We start from the raw sequence: 25,559 nt of genomic DNA, 5'->3' as shown, positions 1-25,559 counted from the left end.
ATTGGTTTTGTGAACGGGTAAGAACTTGTTTAAGAACTTCTTAGACAGTTGGTCCCATGTAGTGATAGATCCAACTTCTAGAGAATTCAACCATGCTTTCGCCTTATCCTTCAAAGAAAAAGGAAACAGCGTAGGCGGATCGAATCGTCTGAGAAGTTTTGGAACTTAAAGGTGGAGCAAATGTTTAAGAATTCTTTCACATGATGATATGGGTCCTCCTTATCCAATCCATAAAAGGATGGCAACAATTGTATGACTCCAGGTTTAAGTTCAAAGTGTGCTGCCGTAGTGGTTGGCAACACTATGCATGAAAGTGCATTAAATTGGACAGGAGCTGAATAATCTTTGAGAGCTTTAACTTCAGTTTCATTCGCCATTTCAACAGGATTATTTCTCAATCTTTCACGAATTGTTCTTTCAATCTCAGGATCAAACAATCTCTCTCTATATTCAGAGATCTACGTCCTAGCATAAACTATGTTATTGCAATGTAAGAAAGAAAACTAAACTAAGAAGCAACCTAAGAGAAATAAAACTAGACCTAGAAACTAAGAGATTCTAAAACAAGTTAAAACTATGTAAATAAGAATGGGAAGAAAGAACCCGGAAAAGGAGATGATTGATGTATGAAGAATAGGGAGCTCCTCCTTTTGAAGACAATGTTATTTAGCAGCTTCCTTCCTCAATTCCTGTAAACAAAAAGAAAATAAAAATAAATTAAATTCCTAAAATAATGCTAGAAAAAAAATCCTAAGCAACGGTTAATTTCTAAAAAAGAAAGTTTGTAATTTTAGAAATAAAAAACTAAGTTAGTTTCTAAAAAGGGAAAAATTTCTAAAACTAGAAAATAGAAAGTTACTTGAAAGAAGAATCAGAATCTAGAATTAGAAAATAGGAAATTTCTAAAAATAAAATAAAATAGCCTAGAAATAGAAACTTCTAAAAAAATAAAACCTTAATTCTAAAAATAGAAATTAGAAAGAAAAAAAAATAGAAAATTTGGAAAGAGATTACCAAATTAGTAGTGTATGTCAGGTCCCTACAAAACAGGAAATAGGTTAGTTTCTAAAAAAAAAAAAATTTAACCTAAAGGTAGTAAAAAAACCTAAGACTATGAATTATGATAAGAGAGAATCTTAAATCCAATTGGACCGAAACAGTCCCCGGCAACGGCGCCAAAAACTTGATGTTTTATTTAAACCAACATGATTTAAATGATTTTTAAACTCGCAAGTATACGAATCAGATGTAGATACGGTACGTATTACGAGATCGTTCCCACGAGGACTGGTCGTCACAATTCAAATCTATGATTCTCCTTAACTAATCCAACAAATAATGGAATGAATTACTAAGCATAATTTTATGAAAAACAATTAATTAAGAACAGGGAAGAAAATTCAATCAGAGAGAGGGCACTAGGACTTTCGAATCCACCCCTAATTATCCTAACCCTTGTTTTGTCTGTTGATTCACCTTGATCTAGATTGATACCACTTAAATAGAGAAAGCACAATCTGTGTCCTTAATCGGGCATACAAACTGTCTAATTCCTTTAAGCAATGCCATGAATGACATATCCCATATCCTTGGTCGGGTACATGGAATGTACATTCATTAAAGCACCCTGTTTCTTCCTCTATAGGAAACTTGTTCTTGATCAGACACAAGTACCTATAATAAGCATCCAAACAACATCCATATATATACTTTAATCAAGTTCATAGATGGAGAAGTATAGAATTTAAACCCATAAAGCCCACTTAAAGAAAGAAACAAATTAATTGAAATTCAAAGTAAATCAACCAATACAAGAGCTAATCAAATTAGGGGCTTCATCTCAGCCCTAGCTGAAAGATTAGTGACCCATAAAATTCATGAAAAATATTAAATAAAATTCATAAAAATTAAACACCAAACCAATCGATCTCTCTCTTCTTTCTTCTCTTTCTTCTCTTTCTTCTCTTCCTTGCTCCAGATCTGGAATCCCCTGGTTCTCAATCACTTTCCCACGTCCAAAACTCCCCTTCTATAGCTGCTGGATGGCTGGGGTCGGTGGCAGAGTCGTAGAAGGACTCGAAGTGTAATTTTTCGCAGCCGTGATCGGTGGGCCCCACAGAGGCATTTTTTGGAAATCTACCCCGTCCATTGGATTCAGGATGAAATTTCAGTCAAGAATAGGTAGTTTTGAAGGTCCATTAGTGCGGCCCAGAGAAGAAAATACAAAAAAACTCAGTTTTGAACGTCCCGGGGCAGTCTACTTTTGGCCTCTGTACCGCACACGTGTGTACGCATGGGCGAGGAATATCAACATGGTTTTGAAGCTCTCGAAGCCCTCTACACGATGGACGGATCAGATCTTCCGAAAAGTTGACAAGTGGGGCCCACTAATTTCCGCAAAAACTGGCAGCGTCCGTGCGTTTCGCGGATGCCAAACCGACGCTGCGATGATGGTTGGGTCCATTATTGGACTTTTCACAGGAATCCACGCCGTCCATTGGTTTCAGCTCGAAAAATCAGTAGGAATTGACTGGTTTTGGGGTGGATTCGGTGCTGCCCACGTGGCTTTCTGTCTTGCCGTCCATCCTGCGTTTGTACGGTTAAAACCGATCTATGCTATCATTTGAAGTTTTCGCCACCTAGGCAATGCTAATGGCCGCCCCAGGAAGTGGATGGACGGTTTGGATTGTCCATTTGGACACTAGGTGGGCCCCACAACCGACGACTGTGGGTCGGGTTCCGCGGACGCTGCAGCGGCGAGAGAGAGAGACGGGTCAGCGCTCTCGCTGACCGTCCCAGCGGTGCGGTGCGCAGCCGGTGCAAGTGTGCACGATGCACACTCTGCATACACATGGCCCACTGTAATGTTTTTGAGAAATCTGCACCGTCCATCCTTTTTCTCATATTATTTCCACCGTCAGGACCAAAATTGATGTATATCCAGATATCCAGCGGGCCCCACTTAATGAATTAAGGGGCTTATCTGACCGTTAGACCACTTCCCGAGATCGTCAATGGCTGAAATTTAATATGTACGGTTAATTTATGGTCCCTATCACGTGTATGAAGTTTCGAGTTGATCGGATGGCGGGAAACATGTGATCTTGCATTCTGAACCCTTTTCGAGCCTCTTTATCGTGCTTTCCTCAGATCCCAGGCGTATAAAATCTTCACTATTGGTTTTCTGGAGTCCATCCCATGCTCTGGAGACTTTGGATCATAAAATCCATGCCTTTAACATCAATTTTCAATACACACTCCTGATTTCATCCTGTAATAAAAACACGAGTAAAACACTCCATTAAGCCTCATCATGTACGTCAATTTAGGCAATTACTGGGGTCTGATATGCAATATTTGACCCTGATCAGCTCTACTCTGACACCACGCAAAATATGATATACAGCTGCCTCTTTTGAGGATCTTCTATATAAAAAAACGTGACTTAACGGAGTAACTGAAAACTCTATATTCTTTTTCTTTTCTGTACTTTTCTCGAAAAACATTTTTCTACCATTTTCATTCTGTTTTCAAATTATCTTTTGTAGCTTAGACATTTAAATCTTAATATTTTACTAGAAGTCTCTTTAATCCACTTTGAAAGTGTACAACCTGGCAAAGTAGAGACTATATATTGACACGAGCAATAAAAGGGTGCCTAACCTCTTCATTTACCATAACTGAGGCCCTTACCTGGAATCCATGGTGCAGACCTATCCAAGAGTCACTCGAGTTGGGATTCTTAGTCTTCCCAATCTTTAGGCGATTCCATGTTTTCTAACCAATCGTGGATTTTAGAGCCTTCATTTTGATTAGCGGCAACTCTGATCAATACATGAACATGAGAAGGCTGCATGAGGTATTACGAGCGGTATAAGCAGAGTTGGGAATCGAGTCGATTCGGACTAAGTTAGGGCTGACCTGACTCGATCCGATTTTGAAATATGCCTGACCCGAACTCGACCCGACTCGGTACCAAGTCTAGCATGCCTGACCCAATCCAAGTCTGGTATGCCCTGGACTAATTTGGATCGAGTCCGAACTGTTCAAAAGTACCAAGTCGAGTTGAGTTGACACCGAGTCAAATCGAGAGAGAGAGAGAGAGAGAGAGAGAGAGAGAGAGAGAGAGAGAGAGAGAGAGAGAGAGAGAGGGTAGTGATGGTGGTGGGTTGCTGCCGGACTTGGAATAGGAGGATGAGGGAGGGAGAGAGGAAGAGGGAGGTAGAGAGAGAGAGAGTTTAGGTTCGGATCGGGATCGTATGCAACGGGTAGGGTTAGAGATACTTAAAAACTAGGTTACACACACACACACACAATTCCGAGTCGAGTCGGGTTTTAGATTGAGTCGAGTCTAACCAGATTGAGTTTCAGGTCGGGTCGGGTCGGGTCAGGTCGAGTTACTAGGTAACTCGGACTCGACTCGATTTGAGTTTGGATTGGGCGAATCCTACTTGGTTCGGATCGACTCACCCATTCGTTTCGAGTTGAGTCGGATATGAACGAGTTGGACGAGTCAAGTCAGGCGAGTCAGGTCATCTTGTGCCATCTCTAGGTATAAGCATAATCATTAACGTCTCTTTCCAACTCCTCTACAAGGTTCATAGTATGGAGGTCTTAGCCATGGGTTTTGCTAGATCTTAATTGACTTCGAATTTGGGCCTTCATATGCTATCACTTGTGTCAACCAAGCACCTATATAAAAAAAAATCATATAATCTTTTCTCAACCCCTCCATGAGGTCTAGGTATAGAGGTCTTAGCTATGAGTTTCATTAGATTTATATATACTTCGGATTTGGGCCTTCACATGATATCCCTCGTATTAACCAAGCATTTAAGAAAACATATCCTCTCTTCTTAACCAATCTGCAAGGTTCAAGTATGGAGGTCTTGGCTATAGGTTTCATTAGATCTAGATAGATTTCTTAGGCTTTTATATGTCATCGCCTGAATCAATTGAGTATACACTATTATAAGGTCATGAAAGACATGTTTTGTGATTTGCCGAGTATTCGGATCCAGTTGCATTAGAAATCTTAATAAATTCTAGTTTTTATATATATATATATATATATATATATATATATATATATATATATATAACCCCCCCATGGGTTTCCTCACTAGGTATCCGAGTTGGACCATCTAATTGGTTGCATTAGTCGAATGGTGGATATATATATATATATATATATATATATATATATATATATATATATATATATATATATATATATATATATATATATATATATATATATATGGTCCATCTATTTAGTACATTGATCCCACATATCCGATCCCAACTGTCCAATGCTCTGATCAAGGCATCTGGATGTTGTATGATTGATTAGATCCACACATATTCTGATCTTAACAGTCCAATGCTCTGATTGAGGCATTTGGATATTGTACGAGGGATCAGATCCACAAATCAATTACATATATTCGATCCTGACCGACCAATACTCTAATCGAGGCATTTAGACGTCGTATGACGGATCAGATCCACACATCAATCAGCACATTTTGATCTTGAGTGTCAAATGCTCTGATCGAGGTATTTGAACGTTGTATGACGGATCGAATCCGCACATCAGTCCCACATATCCGATCTCGACTGTCCAATGCTATAGTCAGGGCATTAGGACACCGTATGACAGATCAGATCCACACATCGATTAACATATTCTAATCTTGACCATCTAATGATCTAATTGAGGCATTGAATTACGGATCAAATTTGCACATCGATCTCACATATCCGATCTTGACTGTCACATGTTGTAATCGAGGCATTATGGCGCTATATGAAGGAACAATTTTTCATATCGATCATACATCACACACATCACGCATTCACACACATGACACATATATTGCATTCACATGCATCATGAATCTCATTTTATGCATTTTCCTATTCCCTGATCTTAATCGCCCCACATCCACTTTGAGCCATTTAAATGTCAGATGACGGATTAGATCTATTCCATTCCATGCATTTTTCTTTTATTTCCCAGTAGAGATATGGTCTTGACCGTCACACATCCACTTAGAGCCCTATGGACAACGAATAATAGATCAAATCCATTCCATTTTATTTTACTTTTATTTCCCCAACGGATATCTAATCTCAACCATCCTACACCCACTTGGAGCCTTTTTGGATATCGGATGGTGGATCAGATCTATTCCATTTTTTATCATTTCATGTATCCCGTTTCATCATGTCACGCAATTATATCAATTTCATTTTCATGTGCCATTCAACAAGGGAACCCTGATTCTGACTGTCCAAATTTCAAAAAAGACCTTTTGGAAACCATGTGGCAAATAAGGTACGTTCCATTTTTATCTAGCATCTTCGATCTTAACCTTTTAAAGCTTTAACAGAGGCCATTAGACGTTGTATGGCGGATAAGATTCGCATAATTCCACATTGATTAAACCATGCTTTCAACCGTCCAAATTTTCTAAAAAGACATTTTGGACGCCAAGTGGCAAATAAGGTCCATTCCCTTTCATCCAGAATCTTTGACCCTGACTATCCAATGCTCCGATCGAGGCCATTAGACGCAGTGAAACGGATCAAATCAACACATATCTCTCACACCAGATCTTGACTGCCCAAAGTTCCCATTGAAACTTACTCAACACCGTATGATGGATCAAATCTATGCCAAGCCATACCACATTCAGTACACACAACACTTACGCGAATGTCAGAAGGTAGGTATGTCTATAAAATACAAAATTCACAAAAAATGATAAAAAACTTTAAAAAAACATGCAACGCGTTCGAAATCTTCTACACTGATTAATTTCCCATACTCCTCAACATATGCAACGCAATAATAAATTTGATTTAGATTTAATCTCGGATGAATTTCACCCAAATATTAAAATAATAGATGTAAGATAATCGACCCGAACTCACAGTGTCAATCTAATCGTTTTGGCAATGATGAGAATCATTGTCCCCACTACTATTTGTAGTATGGTCCCCTTAAGCTTTAGACATGACTCATTTTTGGACTCATGCTCTAAAATGATATATCCAAATGGATGAACAATGTGAATATAATAAATATATCATTGTTGGGTCAGGTAGCTTTCATCTCCTTCAAACCATTCATGCAACTTATCACTCTAGTATCTGAGCCACACCTACTCGCACCAGCCATGTAGATGGTGTCTGGTACACCAGCCAATCTGCCTAGTGTACCACACACCACCGACCTAGCTGGTGTGGGCAAGTGTTATACAAGCACAAGTGCTATGCTCCTCAGGCTCCGAGGAGACCATAGTTATATGAGTGCAATAATGACATATTTAGAGTATCTACCGCCTTATATGAGCACTGTAACAATATATTTATGAGACTCACCTGTTCGTGGATTTCGCAAAGATGAAGCGGACTGGCTGGTGTACGTGTACCTCACAACAGCTATTTAGCTGCTTTATTAATGTCAACAAATTTTATGAGTTTGATCATGAGGTATGTGTTATATCCAAACCACCCATCCATTTGGCGAGCTTGTCTTAAGGCTTGAGATGAAAATTAAGATAGATTTAACCATCAAGTGGACCACAGTGAAAAAAGCAGTGGGGTATTGAATGTCTAACATTGAGACCTTTTTGGGGTCACATAAATATTGGATAAAATGCAAAATAATTTTACGCTTCATTCTGGTCTTTGTGACCTAATGAACAGATTAGATGAAAAATAAACATTATGGTGGGACCTATGAATTATTCAACAGTGAAAATCATTATCTCTGCTGCTATTCGTAGTGTGGTCTATATAATCTTTGAATATGATTTATTTTTTTTTGGATAATACTCTGGAATGATCTTTAAAAATAAATAAATAATATAAATATAATAAATACATTACTGTGAGGGTCATGTAACTTTGAACTCCTTTGAACCGTTCGTATAACTGGAAGCCCGAGGAGCATAGGTGCTTGTCTTCTCACGACACGAACGTACAGCAGCTATATAGCTCGTGTGAGGTGCACTAGCCAATCCGCTCCCATTTTAGATCATTAGCCCAGAAATGACTTCTATCCCAACGTTAAGCCGACTATACCGTAAAAACATTCGCAGGGTTAACATTACATTTATTTTCCACCGAATCCTTTCACGAGGCCCCAAAGACTTAGAATAATAAGAAAAACAAATACCATATTGATCCAAAACCCCCGTGACCCCGAGAGGGTTTCAGTGGTAGATGTTCAATCACCCACTGCTTTTTCCGGTGTGGTTCACATGATCATCTATCTTATTTTTTTACACAAGCCTTAAGATGGGCTAACCAAATGAACGAACGGTTTAGATATAACACATAAATCATGAGGGGACCCACAGCACTTGGTGACGGCAGCAGACCTGCCAGGTCGGTGGTGTGTGCAGCGTGGTACACCAGCCAATCCGCTTCCCCGTTAAGAGGGCTCGCACACCAAGAACTCAGCACAAGTTCAATACTTTCCGTTGATCCAGACCGTCAATCTGTTGGTCCACGTGGATAGCCAGTAATCCAAAATATTCGATCCAAAAATCCCAGCGGTCTGTTGACCCTTGTACAGACCTACATGCAATGTCTCATTTTAAACCGTCCATCCGAAGGCCAACAATCAATCCACCAACTGGAGCACACATGCTAAGATGATCCGATAATCGAAACCGTCCATATTGTGGAATCTGTCCTACAAGGGCAACCACAGGAAAGTTATGCTGGATGGATGATTGTAGCCATCCTTATCAATGTTCAATGGTTTGCATTCAACCCTAGAAATCAAAGGATAACATCATTACCGAATCTTAATTATGTTATTAAAGGATTCAACCCTAGAAATCAGAGGATAACAGCTTACTTATGGTATTAAGTTGAAAATGGACGGTCCAAATCGCCAGACCATCTCAGAATGTGGGCCCCAGTGGGTGGCGACACATGCTGCATCCTGAGTCGCGACGTAGGCAAAACGTACTCTACTTCGTATATAAACACACCCTACTCTTTCTTCTCAAAATCTCTCCCCATTTCTCTACTCACCACCGAACACACACCATACTCTCCGTGTATACGCTCTTCCATTCTCTTCTATTCTCTCCCCGTAAAACGTACACCATTTTCTCCGTGTACACGCTTCCTTCCAGTTCTCCTCTCTTCTACTTCAAACGTGCCCTTGAACTGAAATCCGAAGAGATTTCACCGCCCTCGGCATGAAAATGGAAGCGGAAGCTTCATCAGAATCCGGCCATGGTGGGGCCCAGTCGAGTTCCCACACGGGCCCCCCTCGACGGTTCCCTCCTGCGGCCCAGCCGGAGATCATGAGAGCAGCGGAAAAGGACGATCAGTACGCTTCGTACGTGTATGACGCGTGTCGCGACGCCTTCCGGCATCTGTTCGGTTAGTTCTTGATTTCAATCAGTTAAATTTCTGAATTCCCATGTCTTTGATTTTTTTTTCCTTAAGTATTTCTCATTTCTTGATTTGTTTGTATTCCGTTGTGTCGGATTCTGTTGGTTGGATTGGAATTTATCGTTGATTATTTGGGTGATTGGATGCTGCTCATCGCGGGGAGATAGGTTTCTTTTCTTATCTGTGTTTGCCTGGTACAGCAAATGAAGGTGTGGCCCACCTTGCATGACTGAAACCGTTGGTGGGCCCCATCATGCGATGTACTTGCCTGAAAATATCATCCATCGGAAGATAGCAACCGTCCAAAATGGTGGCTTGCAATAGATAGTCACAAAAATCTACAACTCATTGTTAATTGGAAAAACTCCACCGGCAGCATTGATGCGACCATCAAATGGGGCTGTTCTTCTGGAACATGACCCTCCATAATACTGTCCATGGTAAAGATGATTTTGATCACTGGAAGGTGGGCCCCGCTTGCCAGTTGCTGCACTGAGTAACACAGAAAGATGCTTTTTTCTTCGAGCAAGCTCTGTACTTTTCCTGTGATTATCTTCGGGCTCCAATTTGGGCTGAATTTGGGAGTTTACGGTTTTGCATGTCGGTGCATGAAAATTACAGGACTGACTCTAAGATTGCATCACCAAAGTGAAATCCTCAGAGATAATGCTTACACTAATTGAATTTTGCTAAAAATGGTTTTTACTGACATGCATTTCTGACCTGAGTACATAGCCAGGGACAACTGCATGAAGATTCAATATGAGAAAATTTTATTGTGGGTTGGACAAGAGTTTTGTTTGCATTATTTCATTTTTTGGATTTGAGTTAAGCTGATCTTAGTTTCTGAAGACGGCCTATATATTACGTTTGAAATAGGGATGCAATAATATCTCTTGCTTAATTATGCAAAACTGGAAAGGTTTTTACCTGGGCATGTATCGTCTCATGTTTGTGGCGCAAACCAGAAGTTGAGACATGCAAATCTTAAACCCCAATTTGGGTATTCACCCATGGTTTTAAAATAGTGGCTCGCATCACTTGCCTGGAGATCGAAACCAGTACAACTTGGCATGTATCGTCTCATGTTTGTGGTGCAAACTGGAAGTTGAGACATGCAAATCTCAACCCCAATTTGGGTATTCACCCGTGGTTTTAAAATAGTGGCTCGCATCACTTGCCTGGAGATCGAAACCAGTACAACTTGGCATGTATCGTCTCATGTTTGTGGCGCAAACTGGAAGTTGAGACATGCAAATCTCAACCCCAATTTGGGTATTCACCCGTGGTTTTAAAATAGTGGCTCGCTTCACTTGTGCGGAGATTGAAACCAGTACAACTTGCCCCAACTTGTTCCCTTTCTATATTTCCCAGTCCTGTTTCAGTCTGGTGACTTGTTTCATTGCCCACTAAAATTGAGATAACACGGCAGAATCAACTTGACTTCATATGATATTTAGAACCATAGTGTTTAGTCCAAAAGGATAGATTTTGGATCAATCTAGCGTGTAAAGAGGCATTCCATTTCAAATTGTTAACATGCAGCCAATAATAGAATAGAGAATGAGAACCAATGATAGCTTAATCAAACTCCCAATGGAGATGAAAATTTTGTGGTCTTTTAATCCAGCAATAACATGGAATAGATCGTGTGCCAAAGACATGCCCATAAAAAAACTTTAAAGATCTGAATGTAAACCTAAAATGCTACTAAATCTTAGCCCTCTTATCTATTCCTAACTCAGTCGTTTATTCTCATATATAACAACTCTGAATAAACTGTAAATGCTAAGTACTCTAGCATGGTGTTGTGGCATGCCTTCTATTTTAGAGTTAGGTGTGGTCCTTCATCAGGCAATCACTCATGAAATTAGTTGGAGACCAACTACAACTATGGAAATTTCTATTGAAATTTAGGACTTCTACTAGAGAGTTCCTTAAGAACTCGAATTTTACCAAACAATGGCCTTGACTTTTTAAAGTTCCAAATAGTGCTTACTGGGTTGTGAAATGACAGAAATGCCCTTGTCAATTTTTCTTCTAAAAAGAGGAGTTGGAGCATTGTGGGGCCCACCTGCTGCACGCTCGTGTGCATGCCATCCAACCCAACCAGCAGGTGCACTCCATCATGATAGTTGAACTAAGCAAAAATCGGGCTGATCCAATCATTCAATAGGCCACACGTGAATTTGGAGGTTTTTGGGTGGCGTGTATTGTTTTCTATTGTATGGCACACCTGATGATTGGATTTGCCTGATTTTTTGTTTTTCTCATATCATGGTGGGGTGTAACTGTTGGAAGGGTTAGATGACATACATACGCAACATGGGCCCCCACAATACTGGACTCTTCTTTTTAGAAAAAAAGGACAAGGGCCTTTCTGTCATTTCTCTCCCTGAGAATCATGTTTTGGAAAATTTAAATAGTCAAGGCATTGTTTGGTAAATGCTGAATCCTTGAGGGTTTTTGCGGTAAAAGTCCCTTGGATTTGTAACATCATGCTCTCCATAAGCACTTGTTTCTTTCTACATGCTTTCTAAGAGTATGCATCTGCCAAGAGCCCTGCTAAGCCGTACTTGCATCTGTAGCACTGCAATCCTACTCACTGCAAGAGTGCTGATATCCACATGTCTGTGAGATCTGGGCCTTTAGTTTACCGGGCTCACTGTGTATGTGCCCTGTCCGAAAAATAGGTCAGTTAGCTCATCAGGTGGGCAACACATGTCCCGATAAAAGATTGGGCTAATGTCCACATTCAAGTAAAAAGTGCGTCCCACCTGATGACTGGACTGGCTTGATTGTTGGATGAAGGCACATACATGTTGGTTCACCTTCTTTGGTCTCATTGACACATGCCATGCAGATACATGAGCCCATGACTAGGATTTTAATGCTTCTTGCTTGATTGCATTTTTGTGACATCTCTCTCTCTCTCTCTCTCTCTCTCTCTCTCTCAATCTCTATGCATGCATGTGCGTCTTAAATTACTATGTTTTGGCTAACTCCTTATTGCAATTTGTGGTGGGTCACATATCTAATGAGACTTGCTTCTTTGCAGGTACAAGAATTGCTGTAGCTTACCAGAGTGAGGTTAGCTATTTGTAATGCTTTAACATTCAATAACTTGTTTTTTACCCTTTTGTTTGTGTTGCACTAGACAGATCTCGGCATCTTCTAATTATTATGTCATTCCTGCGCGCGCGCGTGTGTGTATGGTCAATGTGTTTGGTGTGTGACCTGTGTAATGTCTATAGTGTGTACAGTGTGTGTAGTGTGTACATTGTCTATAGTGTGCACGAGTGTGATCAGTGTGTATGTGCATGTGTGTGACGAACATGCATATGTATGGACTATCCACGATGGACAATGTGTTGGCTGGATGTTTGGGACTACCCATGATGGGCAACGTGATGGTCGGACCGTGTGGACAGCCCATGATAGTACCATTTGGATCTCCATTGATCAAGGCTGGGTGGGTTAGCCCTGTGGGAGTGCAATAGACCATCTGTGCAGGCCAGGTGAAGTGGTAGTGTGACCAACTAACGTAGGAATGGGTCACCCATTGATCGACTCCGAGCGGTTGAGCATACTTGTGTGCAACAGACCACCTATGTAGGCCATGTGGGTTTATTAGTAAGATTTAAACCAACTCATGTAAAGTGGTCCCTGGTGTTCGAAGGAATCAACGGTAATTGATTACAATGGTTACCCCTATGCATCACATCACTCATCCTTGTATTGTTTTTAAAAATTCATTATATTTTTTGTGATTTAATTTTCTATGATCTCTATCAAGTGTAGTTGCTTTTGTTTTATTTATTTATTTTTTGGAGAGAGCTATGTTGTAGTTTACTCATCGAGCTGTCAGCTCATTCAAATTTATGGTTGATAAGTTACAAGATTGGATCAAGAGCAAATGGATTGAAGATTTTGATGTATCTTTATAGTTATTTTGATATATCGTTATGGTTTCTTAGTAGATTGAAACATTATTATAATAAATTGAGTTAAATTTTTAGTTGTGTATGGATGATTAATAATTTTTTTTGGAACCAGTTTTTTTTTTTTTTTTTTTTTTTTTTTTAAAAACACACGCACACACACACCACCACACACTCACGCCGTAGTGGGATTTCACCACCCATGGATACTCAAACCCTTGACCGGGTGTTGAAACTCACGAGAGTCTACCACCCGAGCAAGAGCAAGGATCCTTTTTTTATTTTTTTTTGGGAACCAGTTTATTGTTGAAGGTTGGTTGTGGAATAATGATTACTTATTTATATAAATATGCTTTATAATTATTCATGGAATATGTGGAATCTGAACTTAAAATGTTAAATCTCGCCCTTGGTATGGTATCGGGTCGAGTATACCTGGGTATCGGGCTCGGGGTGTGGCCGATGGCTTTGGCTCTCTAGGGCTCTACATTGTTTGAAGTATCCTCGATATTAACCAAATATTCCCAATATTATCCGCATCTCTAGCTCATTGATACCGATAACCGGTAGCGATACCAATAACACTGGTAGCATAAGAAATTCCAGGTATCGACAATGCATCGCTAAGTATCGCCAATGTATCGATATCACCAATATTTTTGACTATGTAAATTCCATTTGTCACTTGTATTGCCAATTATATCACCAATATTTTTTATTGTGTAAATTCTAGGTGTTGATGGTATCGCTAGTGTATTGGCAATATTTTGACACTATTGCCAATGTATCGATATCGCCAAAAATCTGTTTATTGAAAAAAATTCCATTTAAATTTTTTATGGGCGTATGGTTCTATGTAATGTTCGATTTGTCAACGATAATATCAATAATATCACGATATTATCGTTATCGCAACATGGGCAATATCAAGACTACAATCTTTCATTTCCTTTCCATTTGCTGACGATTTCTCGGTGAAATATTGTGTTATCAATATTCTGAAATATCAAAGGATGTTTGGATGGAAGGTTGGATAGTTTGATGGATAGATGTGATGGTTGGATGGATAAATGGGATGGTTGGACTGATTTATTACAACATCACATGCTTTTAAGCCCCCATTAAATAGAAAGTTATTATGTGTGTATTCTTTTTGTAATGTTTTGATTCCTAAATATGCAAATATGTGTATTTTAGGATCTCCTGAAGTTTCATTGTAAAATTCCACCGTTTCCCCCATGTTTCTTGCCATTTCCGGTTATTGGTGATATTATCAGTGATATCGATATTGTTTCTGCATCCCTAGCCAACGAAACTTGTCGCGATACCGATACTTCAAACATTGGAGCTCCATGAGTCATGCTATGCATATAGGAACTTCAGCTCCCTTTTGCTATTTTAATGAACTTTTTTATGGATTTTTATTTTATTTTATTTTTCTGTTTTTTTTTTTTTTTGTGCGTCATTAACAAGACAATAACAAGATGTTTAGTAATGAAGCAGAGTCACGGGAAGCAGTTCTCTTAAAGGCTCAAAGGTAAGCGGTTCCTTGGGCTGTTTTGTAGAGATGAAGTCCAAGGAATTTGCAGAGCTGACTATTGATGCTTATGGGGTCTAGGTGTGGTCTATTTGATCTTCGTTGTCCTCCCCCTTCTGTTGCTGTTTCATGCGTGTCTCTTCTCTGTTACTCCTTTTCTTTAATAAATTAAACTTACCGTTCACAAAAGAAGAAGAAGAAGAAGAAGAAGAGAAGTTGAGGAGATACATAGGTGAAGCACACCAATGTTCTTATTAGGTGCTCTGCATTCATTTTGGTCATGCGGCACAATGGTGCATGATCTGGACTACTCATAGGGTGGGTCCCATTGTGGATAGGCCACAGCATGATCCGGACTACTTATTGGATTATCTTAATCATCCAATCTGTGACCCACAAATAATATACTGTAGCCAAGTATATTGATGATGGTCAATAATCAACGCTAAAAGGGCAATCCATGGTAGAAATCGCCTGATAAATTGTTCAGATCACAGTCGGATGCGTCACCTCTGATTCTGCTGCAGCACACAGGCAGGGAAATTGGAGTGCTGCTCTTTTGTTAGGTTTCCCGAATGATAAATGCAGTACATTGTTGTGCTTATTCGACGCAGGTTTGCCTGTACAGTGGGTTGCTCTGGTAAGTAGTACTGGAATGGGTATTCTGTCTGCCACTTCATCCGATATGGGGGCCGCATCATGTGGGTCGCTCTAGTTTATATACTAAGTATATGCAACATAACTTTATATGCAAACTGATATCGTAGTTTATGTATGAAATGATGAGTGTTATTATGATAGATCCCACAGCATAATATTGTATATTGTGTATGAATTCTATTACAAGTTGAAGGCTCTAAAAGGGCAAAGGATATCGGTGGAGGTAGTAAGAAAAGACTTGATGACCTGTGGTCTTACTGAAGTTATGGCCCTTGATAGAATGGAATGGTGGAAAAGGATTCATGTAGCTAACCCCAAATAATTGGGATAAGGCTTAGATGACGATAATGACACATGCTATTACATAAATCAAGTTAACATTTGTATTCTAGATATAAATTTTATGCTACAACTTGATCAATACTTGAACAGTGAACCATAATTTTGGGTCAATAAAAATAGCGATTCAGGACCCACAATCCAGATTGCGTGTTCAAAAGGGAAAATGTAAGGGGGTTTGCGATTTAGATAGCATCGAATTTTCAAGTACTGTTTGTACAACTATTTATGTGCCTATAAGTAGGAGCTAGGATGCCTCCTTGGATTGGTTGGCTGCCAAATGCTTTTTCTGTTTATTGGTTCATAAAGTGAAGGCCTCCGAGATCCTTCCTAGTCCTTCCCGACAATGTAGTACTCGAGTTCTTTTCTTGCTTTCCCATGGTCATGGCTTGCTATTTTCTACTTGACTAGTATCTTTCGTTATAGCCCAATATGCTTATAATATATCTCTATATACCTGTTATTTTGCAGACAAAGCTGTTGGGCCAGATGCTTTATTATGTTCTAACAACAGGTGCAGGGCAGCAGACTTTGGGAGAAGAGTATTGCGACATAACCCAGGTCTATAGCCCTTATCTTTCATGTTAGAAGTCCGGTATTTCTCGGTAGTCTAACACCAAATCCATAGTCATTCCCATCAATATGTGTTTTTTGATTAAAAAAAATAAAATGTGTTTTTTGATAAATTGCAATTTTATATAATAATAAAGGACTTGAAATACAGCTATAGAAGGGCGGAGAATGCCCAATACACAGTGAAGGTCTAGTACTTGTTTTGCTAATACATCAGCAGAGAATGGTATCATTAGGACTTCCCCTCAGGTTTTGTAAGGACTTTAAACCTAAGGCAGCCTGTTGAAATTATAAGTTGTTAATTTTGTCATACAACACTTCGTTTATTACTCTCAGAGCCATGGAAGTTATCTTTTGTTTTTTTTTTTGTTTTTTTGTTTTTTTTAATGAAATCCATGACACTGACTCTAGGCTAGGGGTGCATTTGGGAATTTCTAAATTTGCACTGAACGGAGTGGGCATTGGCTGGAATGGTTCTATGCTCATTTCTTATTTCACAAGCTTTGCAAGAAAGGAAGAAAAAAATATTAACTAATTTTGTAAAAATGGTACCTTGTGGTGAATATTCTATTTTCTACCATGTCATTTATCATTTTCCTTGTAGTTGCTTTTTCCAGGTTGCAAGCTCTTATGGCCTTCCTCCAACGCCTGCAAGACGTGCCCTTTTCATCATATACCAGACAGCAGTTCCCTATCTTGCAGAAAGAATTAGGTTCATTACCATTTCCTGTTTCATGGCCTCTTTAATCTTCCTTCATCAGATAATAGTTGTTTTATTATTTTCGATTTTCTCTTGGTTGGGCTGTCTCCCACAAGAATAGTATTGAAGTTTTTTTTTTTTTTTTTTTTTTTTGCAGCTCAAGGGTGGCTGCCCGCGGGATAATCATGGCTGATTCACAATCTGAGGATTTTTACGGGGACGATGATCCTGTAAGGAATCAAGTTCAATCTTCTGTTGCTGCCGAAAGCCCATCTTCCTCTACAACACGGGTGCCTATGTCAGCTCTGTCCAGATTGAAGGAGAAATTTCATAGACTGTGGCTGCTTGCAGTCCAGAAATGGCCTTCGGTAGAATTCACCTTCTTCCTGGATATCTTTCTTATTTCTTTTGGTAATATGTCACCGCAGGGAATGATGGATGCTGATTCATGAAGGAACAAATATTGTCATCATGCCCCATATCCATACTAACTAGTGTAGCCGACTGTTTGGTGTAAAGAGAGTGATGGTGATGGGCTATGCCTTGGATGGTGGATGCCCCAAGAATCTCCCAGATTGAAGGATTTTAACCCTTCAGTTAATGGCCTGCCTCTGGAAATGATTAAGAAAAACACAAAAAAGCTCCAAAACAATGTCAAATGTTGGATGGCTTGGATGTTCCACGCTGGGAGGCTTTTGTGATGTCTTCTATCTACCATGGCCTATCCTATTGACTGTCTGGATCACAGATATGGCACGGAGTTGGCACATCAGATCAAGGTTTTAAACCCATGTATTGGGTTTCAGATCGTTCACGACTTATATGGCCATGTATTGCCCTGTATTGGGCTGCTTTGGGCCAATACAGCCACACCATTCATGGGCATTAGCAGTCTGTATCGAGTGATATGAACTGGTTTCAGACAATAAACCTTGCATCAGGTCACTTCTCTTGTCCTGAATCCTGATGCCTCGGGATCCCTAAATTTCCTTTGTAACAGAATGTTTTGAGCTTAGTTCGTTCTTGGAATAAGGACATGAAAACCTTGAGTTCTGCTTGGAATAGCACAAGATGATCTCGTGTTGAAAGAACTCAGTTTTGTCTGCATACTTTTTTGCTGAATAATGGCCGGTAGATAGTTTTCTTTTTTATCTTACTTCTCTATGCTATCATGCTTTCAGGTGCTTCCATTCGCTCGTGAGATCTTACAATTGGTTCTCCGAACTAACCTCATGTTCTTTTACTTTGAAGGTGATTTTTAAGTTTTGCTTGTCACTGTTCATTTATATTTAACATTTCATTAACCTATCTCCAGGAGAAGGAATGCTATTGTGACATGTGCACTATTTGGAATTTCATTAAGTATGCACCGAAAAATGGACACCATACAAGTGGCACTTGTTTGTGGTGATTGGGACTGTCAAGTTTTTGGTCAGCAATCATGTGGATGGGTCACGGCCCAGAAAGTTGAGGCGACAAGGCTATCTTAGAATGTCCTATCAATGGGCTGCAAGAGGAAAGTTGACACAAAGTCGATTTTTTTTTTTGGATCAATGGTTCATATTCAACTCACAAACCCACTATAATTAAATAGCTAGGATCATCCAATCACCAGAAGTTTTCGGGCTATGGCCCATATATTTTTCGTCCTACCAGATTAATGGTCCCAATCACCAAACACATTCACCACGTTTATGGTGACGAGTGATAGCTGTGCTTTATCAAAGAAAGCATTTGCATATATTCTAACTACCAAAAACCATACAAGATCCACAAGTTTTGCCTCTTGTGATCACTCTCATACGTGGTTTTAAATATCGGATTAGTTATTGCTGATACGTATCAGCAGCATAGTAACTGTATCAGCCAACCCTGTTACACATTACAGGGGTGAACCGGTCCGTTATTTATAAAATGGGCCATATGGGCCTGTATTGACCGATACATGCCAATATGTTGGCACCGATACAAGGCTGATATGACCATAATGGCCACTTTTTGAAAATTTTATTTTCAAATTTCTCTCATTTTTCCATTTCTTCTCCCATTTCAACCCTGGATGGAGCTTAAACCAAATTTAAACTAGATCTAGGCCTATTTGGAGGACAAAAACAGCTTGGCTGGGATGAGACGAATCAAAACAGAATCCAATCCCCCACCAACCCCAACCCCAACCCCCCCCTCCCCCCCCCCCAAAAAAAAAAAAAAAACACACACACCCATGCATGCACGCAAGATAGTTCTGTTGTTTACTTGTTTTACTCTCTTTCCCCCCCTATTTTTCGAATAAAATGACAAGATCTTGCTTAGCTGATACACTCACCCATATCATTATTCAAAACCTTTCTCTCGGATTACTTTGGCTTTGTTATTTTGAGATGGCAGGCCGACGGATGGGTCGTCTGATTCCAATCTAAAATATTGCTCCTGTCCTTTCTTTGGATCTGCAACTACTTGCAAAGCACTATGCGTAACTTGGATGCTTTGCTACATCATGCAGGTCTATATTATCACATATCAAAGCGTGCTGCAGGCATTCGTTATGTATTTATTGGGAAGCCACTCAATCAAAGGCCTAGGTAGGTTTACATTTTGATTATATCCATGCATGCATCTTTGACATCCGAAATTTAACAGCTACAGCGTCCTTTAATTAGTCTTCAACAATCCAACATACCATTACAATCTTTTGAACTCAAAAGTATGTTCTGAAACATTTGGGGGACATTTGGTGGGCCTATCTGATTTTAATTGCATTAGTAGTTAAGTGGAAATAACCACAATTCAAGTTGCTTTTCTTAGCATAAATAAATACTGAGGAATTTTCTCAAATGGCAATTGTGTTACTTTTAAGCCGGACTCTTTAAGGAATGCAACTGCAATTTGAGGGTTCTTTCTCATCATGAATACTAGGTAAACTTCCCCATCTTTTTTTTTTTTGGGAGAAGCGACAAGATAATTATATTAAGAGAAAAAAAATTACAAAAGAGGGATTTGACCCGCTGAGAATTACAATTACTGAAATGCAGAACATTGGAGGCCCTCTCCACGATAAGAAAGTGGACTCTTTTGATTAGATACCCTACTGCGTGAGAATCCCCTTTGAAGCATCTCCCATTACGTTCTTCCCATACCGCCCACCAAACAGCCGCAAGGGACATTCTCCAAACCAGATTTTTCTGCTTACCAAAATCTGCTCAATGCCAGGCTTTGAGCAAACAGCCAGAAGAATAGGGGAGAACCCAAGAAATTTTGAACCAAGAAAAAACAGCTATCCAAATCTGATATATAAGAGGGCAGTGGATGAAAAGATGATCCACAGATTCTGCCTCCGCCATACAACAAAGGCAGATGTTCGGAATGCACATACCTCTTTTTCTTAAGTTATCTACCGTCGGCACCGTCCTGATACTAACCAGCCAGCTGAATACCGCAATCTTTGGAGGCAGCCTGTATTTCCAAAGTTGATCAGACAAGGGATCTGCTGAGACATAGAGGTTTTTGTATATACGGTTGTATAAAGATTTAACCGAGAAGATGCCCTTTTTATCATGATTCCATATAGGTCTGTCTAAGTCCCGCTGATCTGGATTACTGCTATTGAGGAGAGAAAGAAGAGCCACTAGCTCATTAATTTCATTGTCAAGAAGGTTTCTTTGACAAGGGATGTTCCACACATTATTAGAACCGAGAAGCGTGAAACTGTCTGCAACCAAGATGAGCCAATTAGGAGCCAGACGATAGATGGATGGGAACGCTTCTTTTAAAGGAGATTCACCAACCCAGATACCATCCCAAAAGGAGATATTGTTACCTTTGCCAACCGAGAAGTGAATCCTGTTGAGGACTACCTGTTTCATCTCTAGCACTCCTTTCCATAACACCGATGCTCTGTAAGCTGCAGATTCTCTGGTCCACCACCCACCAGCTGATTGACCATCATATGCTAGAAACATCATTACAATCTGGTCATTTTCCCTTGTTTGAATGGAGCCTTTGCAATTTGATTCACTCATGCATCCAAATGCAGCCTAAGTTCAAAATTTGAGACTATGCTTTAATGCTGCTTCTTTAGAGTATCACGTGACACACTGCAAGTGTCTTTCAAGAGACATGGCAATCATTAGTTGCACAATGGGGTCAGTTGTTATGTGTGCATAAGGTCTGAAGCAAGATCTGTATATTTTCAGTAGGGATCGAACAGCCTTGCAGTGCCAAGTGCAGACATCTTTTTTATGGTGGGTTTCTGCTTGGGTTGTAACCATAACCTGGAAGCCTCTTTGTTGGAGTTGTCAAAGGCTTGATAATTATGTGCATGTGGACTGCATTTTATAGTACAGAGCTGCATGTATGTATGACTGGCAATTGCTGTGGCCATTCATTGGTGGACAAAAGAGTGCATTGTTTTCAGACTCTAGACTTGTGGATGGAATACATTCTCTGAAGAAGTTTTCATTTGAGCTGGTTGTCTACATAGATTTGCTAATTTTGTGCCAGGGCCTTAATTGTAGTCTAATTTGGATCTGCCATTGCTGTAATTTACCCATTTTTTTGTCTCAGAAAGCATTTCAACTGGATGAATTATATGATAATTGACCCAAGAACATGTAAGGTATTCTTAGATCTCAGTTTGTACAAGTGGGTGCATGGTTTGGCGATCCAGGCTGTTGGTCATATGGGTCTGGTGTGGATGGATGATGCAGCAATAGATCCCATCAAATAATTCTCAAAAGAAAAAGGTCTCCATCAAATGCATTTTTCATTTGAATATGGCCCTTCGCTTCTTTTTTGTTTTTTCCGTAACAGTAATTTTACACCAGGGCTAAAAGGGGTAGGGTTGTCCCACCTGGGGGATATTTGGAACATAGTCCATCCACAGTGGGGCCCATCACTGAACCATAGACTCATCTGTACAAACTTAGAACCTGAGGACACCGTACATATTCCCTCAATTGAGGACGTTTTTTTCTCTGTGCTCTTGACTAACCTACAAAGTTTTATTTAATAATTTCCGTTTGTAAATGCAGATACCAAATTCTCGGTGTGTTCCTTTTAATTCAGTTATGTATTATTGGTGCCGAAGGACTGCGCCGGAGCAATCTATCTTCAATTGCTAGTTCTGTTCATCAGGCATCTATTCGGAGCCGCCATACATCAACAGGTTGTATGACCATAAACTCAATTTCCTTGACCCTTTTCCATTCGTCGTTTCATTTGCCTCACATCTCTATAGATAGTAGCATGCTTTCTCGAGTTGAAACTGGAAATGAAACTTCTTGGAGTATCTGGATGTGCCACAAATTGGTGGCAGGATGGATATTTGGAAGAAAGAATTACCATATGCCACATTTAGGGGACTGCAGGTAACTGGAACTGTGGGAGAGTTTTCCACCTTTTTCCAACCACAAACCAAGATTTGATGCATTGTAGCATATAGGAAGCATACCACCCAGCCGCATTTCTAGGGACATCAAAATACTCCCTCAATGCATCAAACGTAGTTGAAAACAATGATGTAATTTTGAGGTTTATGCAATTGCTAGACCTTAAATAGGGCATGCATGTGCCACATTAGCATGTGCCTTTTCAACTGCATAGAGAAGCAAAGCTTTCATGTATTTGGCTTTGTCGACAATGATAGTCACTCTCTTTGTTTCTCTTAGCCAACTCTTGTGGTGATATGTTACCTACAGATGTACTGAGGAAGTCTACATCACAGATACACCTATGGATGGTGTATTGAGACAGTCTCCCTCCACCACAGCCAATAAACTGAAGTTGCTTAGCAGGAAAAAAAACTGCCAGGTTAATAAGACGAAGATGCGCTGTTTCTCGGACATTTTGGTTAATGATGTATGACGCACGCATGCACACACATGCACGGATACCCATGTGCACACACGTGCATGGGATCACACATGCAACCCCAAACACCCACACCTGTGTGCGCGCACGTGTGCATACATTGTTGCAAATACAATACCTGTCACAAAAAAGTGGAAACTTTAGTTTCTGGCTGACTGTTTTATTGGCAGTCATAAAAAATTGTTCAGAGTCATTTGTATTTTCCTTCTTTATTGATGCTACACATGATTTTAGTGCTAAGATATGAATTTAATATCCAGTTTGTCTGTCACTTCCTAGTGCAGGACGAGGTTTGCCAGTTTTGAATGAAGAGGGCAATCTGATTACAGATACGAATCCAGAGAAAGGCAATTGGACCTCTGATTCTGCAGCTGTTCCAGAGGTATGTATCTTTCTCCCCATGTAAAAAAATGTATGAATATTTCAGATCTGCCATTCAAATTGACTTGTTCAAATGGCACATTTGTTTTGTTAGTTCTGTGCTGTTCGATTCAATGCATGCATCAGTGTTTACACCTGATGGTGTAGGATGTCATCCCTTACGAACCCCACACATGTAAATAGTTTTGAACCACACCATAAATTTGAAACTTTGTTTCAGTCGCAAGCAGCAGGTGGTACCAGCAAATGCACCCTCTGCCTCAGTACACGGCAGCACCCAACTGCCACACCATGTGGCCACGTCTTCTGTTGGTAACTCTCTTTTCTGTCCAAGGCCCATATAATGCAACTCTTTCTGTACAAAATTTTCTTTTTTTCTTTCTTTTTCTTCTTCTTCTTTTTTTTCACCTCATTTTTTTAAAATAGTGGTGCCTGCCCCACCATACAGTAGGTGTACCTGGTTGACCCAGATCGTTCAAATTGCTGTACCCATTGTGGATGGACCACAGCCTGAAAATTCACTGATTGAAAGATCCTAGATGTCCAGTTGGTGGCCATCAAATGGACAGCTAGGAATAAACTGGTCAGTATTATGAATTCTAAAGGAGTAGATTAGATGGTTGAGATTGTCCAGTCATTGTGATTTTCGGGCTATGCTGCATCCCATCCACGTGGGGTTATGATTTGGACGGCTGGATTGTGTACATGTATGCTGCTCATACTGTGGCCACGTTTCCTGTTGATTGGTTTTTCTCTTCTCCTCTATGCTATGTATTGTAGGAACTGCATTATGGAATGGTGCAACGAAAAGCCCGAATGCCCTCTCTGCCGCACCCCGGTGACTCACTCGAGCTTAGTTTGTATATATCATGCTGACTTTTGATGAGATTAGGATCGTCTGACTTCCACTATATTAGCAATGTACCAAATTACAATGTCATCGATGAGTCATGGATCAAAATAACCAGCCAGTCTCTTGAGCTCAACGATTCTTGGAAGAGAAGGTGGTGGCAATCCACGTCCAAGCAGTCGATATCAGGATATGGAAAATTCTTTGAGACTTCTGTAGCAAGCAATTAGAAGATTGCGAAGGATAACCACTTTAGCATTCGAGGTATTATACAATGCTCAGCTGAGAGTAAGTTTCTCTAAGTTGGGCCCATGGTTCAGTGATCTGTACTGTTGATATCACGGCATTCACGGGTCTCTCTGTAAATGGCTCGCCAAAAAAAAAATAATCCTCTGGGTTCAAAGATCCCAGCGTTGGAGTATTTGGTCTTTTGTTTGTTGAATGTCAACTGTTGCTGTGTTTTCATTCTTGGGGGTTTCTTTGTTGGCCTGCAATGCTCCCTCTGTTTTTAGATTCAAGCTAAACCTTCAGTCCCATCACAAACAGACAAATGGTAGAAGCGAACCCATTTGGGTGCCAGCTTATCTTCTCAATCAGTGAACCTTAGAACCGTTGGATCAAGACAGGTGATCAGGCCCATCTATTCCAGAAGTCAAAGCAAGTTGGTCCAGCTTCTTGATGGGATACGGTCCATAAAATGACCGATAAGGTCTAACTTCTTGGTGATTTTCTGGAATTTAAGAAAATGGCAAGATTTCAGGATATTTTATTGAACTGGGGTGGTGTTTGGATGTCCCCATTACTTTATGACTGCCCTTTATCATGCTTCGTTGTGATAAGTGGTGCACCCAAACAGTACCCTTTAGTATGAGACATGTTGCATGTTTTTAATTAAAATTTTTTTTTTTTCAAACACCCTCACCACACGAGCACTTGATCCCATGATCCAAGTGTTGAAACAGTCTGCCTACCACTGAGACATGGAGCCCGACCCAACAAGGAAAAGAGACTCTATGCCCAACTTCCCCTAATGAAATGGCTGCCCCAGTCTCCTCTGTACAAGTGGCCTTCAGACCGATTGGATCTGTTCATCAAGTGGGCCCCCACCATCGGCTGCAGTGTACAAACCACCGACCAAAAAAGTATCACATGATCAGTGGGCTTCTGTTAAATGAAGTTTTTGGCTCTTTGGTTTTCATAGACGGCACCAGCTCCCTATTGAATGCTTATGATGGGAGAATGGTTTGGGGGATCGTCCTATCGTGATTCTTGTAGCGTGGCCCATGC

General features: G+C 40.1%; 1 protein-coding gene across 2 annotated transcripts; it reads left to right on the top strand.

Moving 5' to 3' along the window:
• Positions 1-9,026: 9,026 nt before the first annotated feature.
• On the top strand, positions 9,027-24,631 carry LOC131227089 (peroxisome biogenesis factor 10). 2 transcript variants are annotated; one of them, XM_058222788.1, is made up of 11 exons: positions 9,028-9,414; positions 12,485-12,516; positions 16,375-16,464; positions 17,094-17,188; positions 17,334-17,544; positions 18,358-18,427; positions 19,677-19,755; positions 22,204-22,337; positions 23,326-23,423; positions 23,643-23,734; positions 24,203-24,631. In XM_058222788.1, the coding sequence occupies exons 1-11, from the start codon at positions 9,228-9,230 to the stop codon at positions 24,303-24,305; spliced, it is 1,191 nt and encodes a 396-aa protein (XP_058078771.1). In that variant the 5' UTR covers positions 9,028-9,227; the 3' UTR covers positions 24,306-24,631. The 2 variants fall into 2 exon arrangements, with proteins under 2 accessions (XP_058078772.1, XP_058078771.1); XM_058222789.1 differs by lacking the exon at positions 16,375-16,464 and having other exon boundaries at positions 9,027-9,414.
• The last annotated feature ends 928 nt before the right edge of the window (positions 24,632-25,559 follow it).

The sequence above is a fragment of the Magnolia sinica genome, chromosome 15 (assembly GCF_029962835.1).
Source record: "Magnolia sinica isolate HGM2019 chromosome 15, MsV1, whole genome shotgun sequence".
NCBI classification, from domain to species: Eukaryota; Viridiplantae; Streptophyta; class Magnoliopsida; order Magnoliales; family Magnoliaceae; genus Magnolia; species Magnolia sinica.
The sequence above is the reverse complement of the archived record's forward strand: the minus strand, read 5'-3'. Positions and strand labels throughout refer to the sequence as shown.

What these genes read in the sequence shown, in the direction of transcription:
- LOC131227089 (XM_058222788.1), top strand. Translation starts at nt 9,228, where the DNA reads ATGAAAATGGAAGCGGAAGCTTCATCAGAATCCGGCCATGGTGGGGCC. An exon ending in CGCCTTCCGGCATCTGTTCG is followed by an intron (nt 9,415 to 12,484) that starts GTTAGTTCTTGA and finishes GCTTCTTTGCAG; the next exon opens with GTACAAGAATTGCTGTAGCT. An exon ending in CATGTTCTTTTACTTTGAAG is followed by an intron (nt 18,428 to 19,676) that starts GTGATTTTTAAG and finishes TACATCATGCAG; the next exon opens with GTCTATATTATCACATATCA.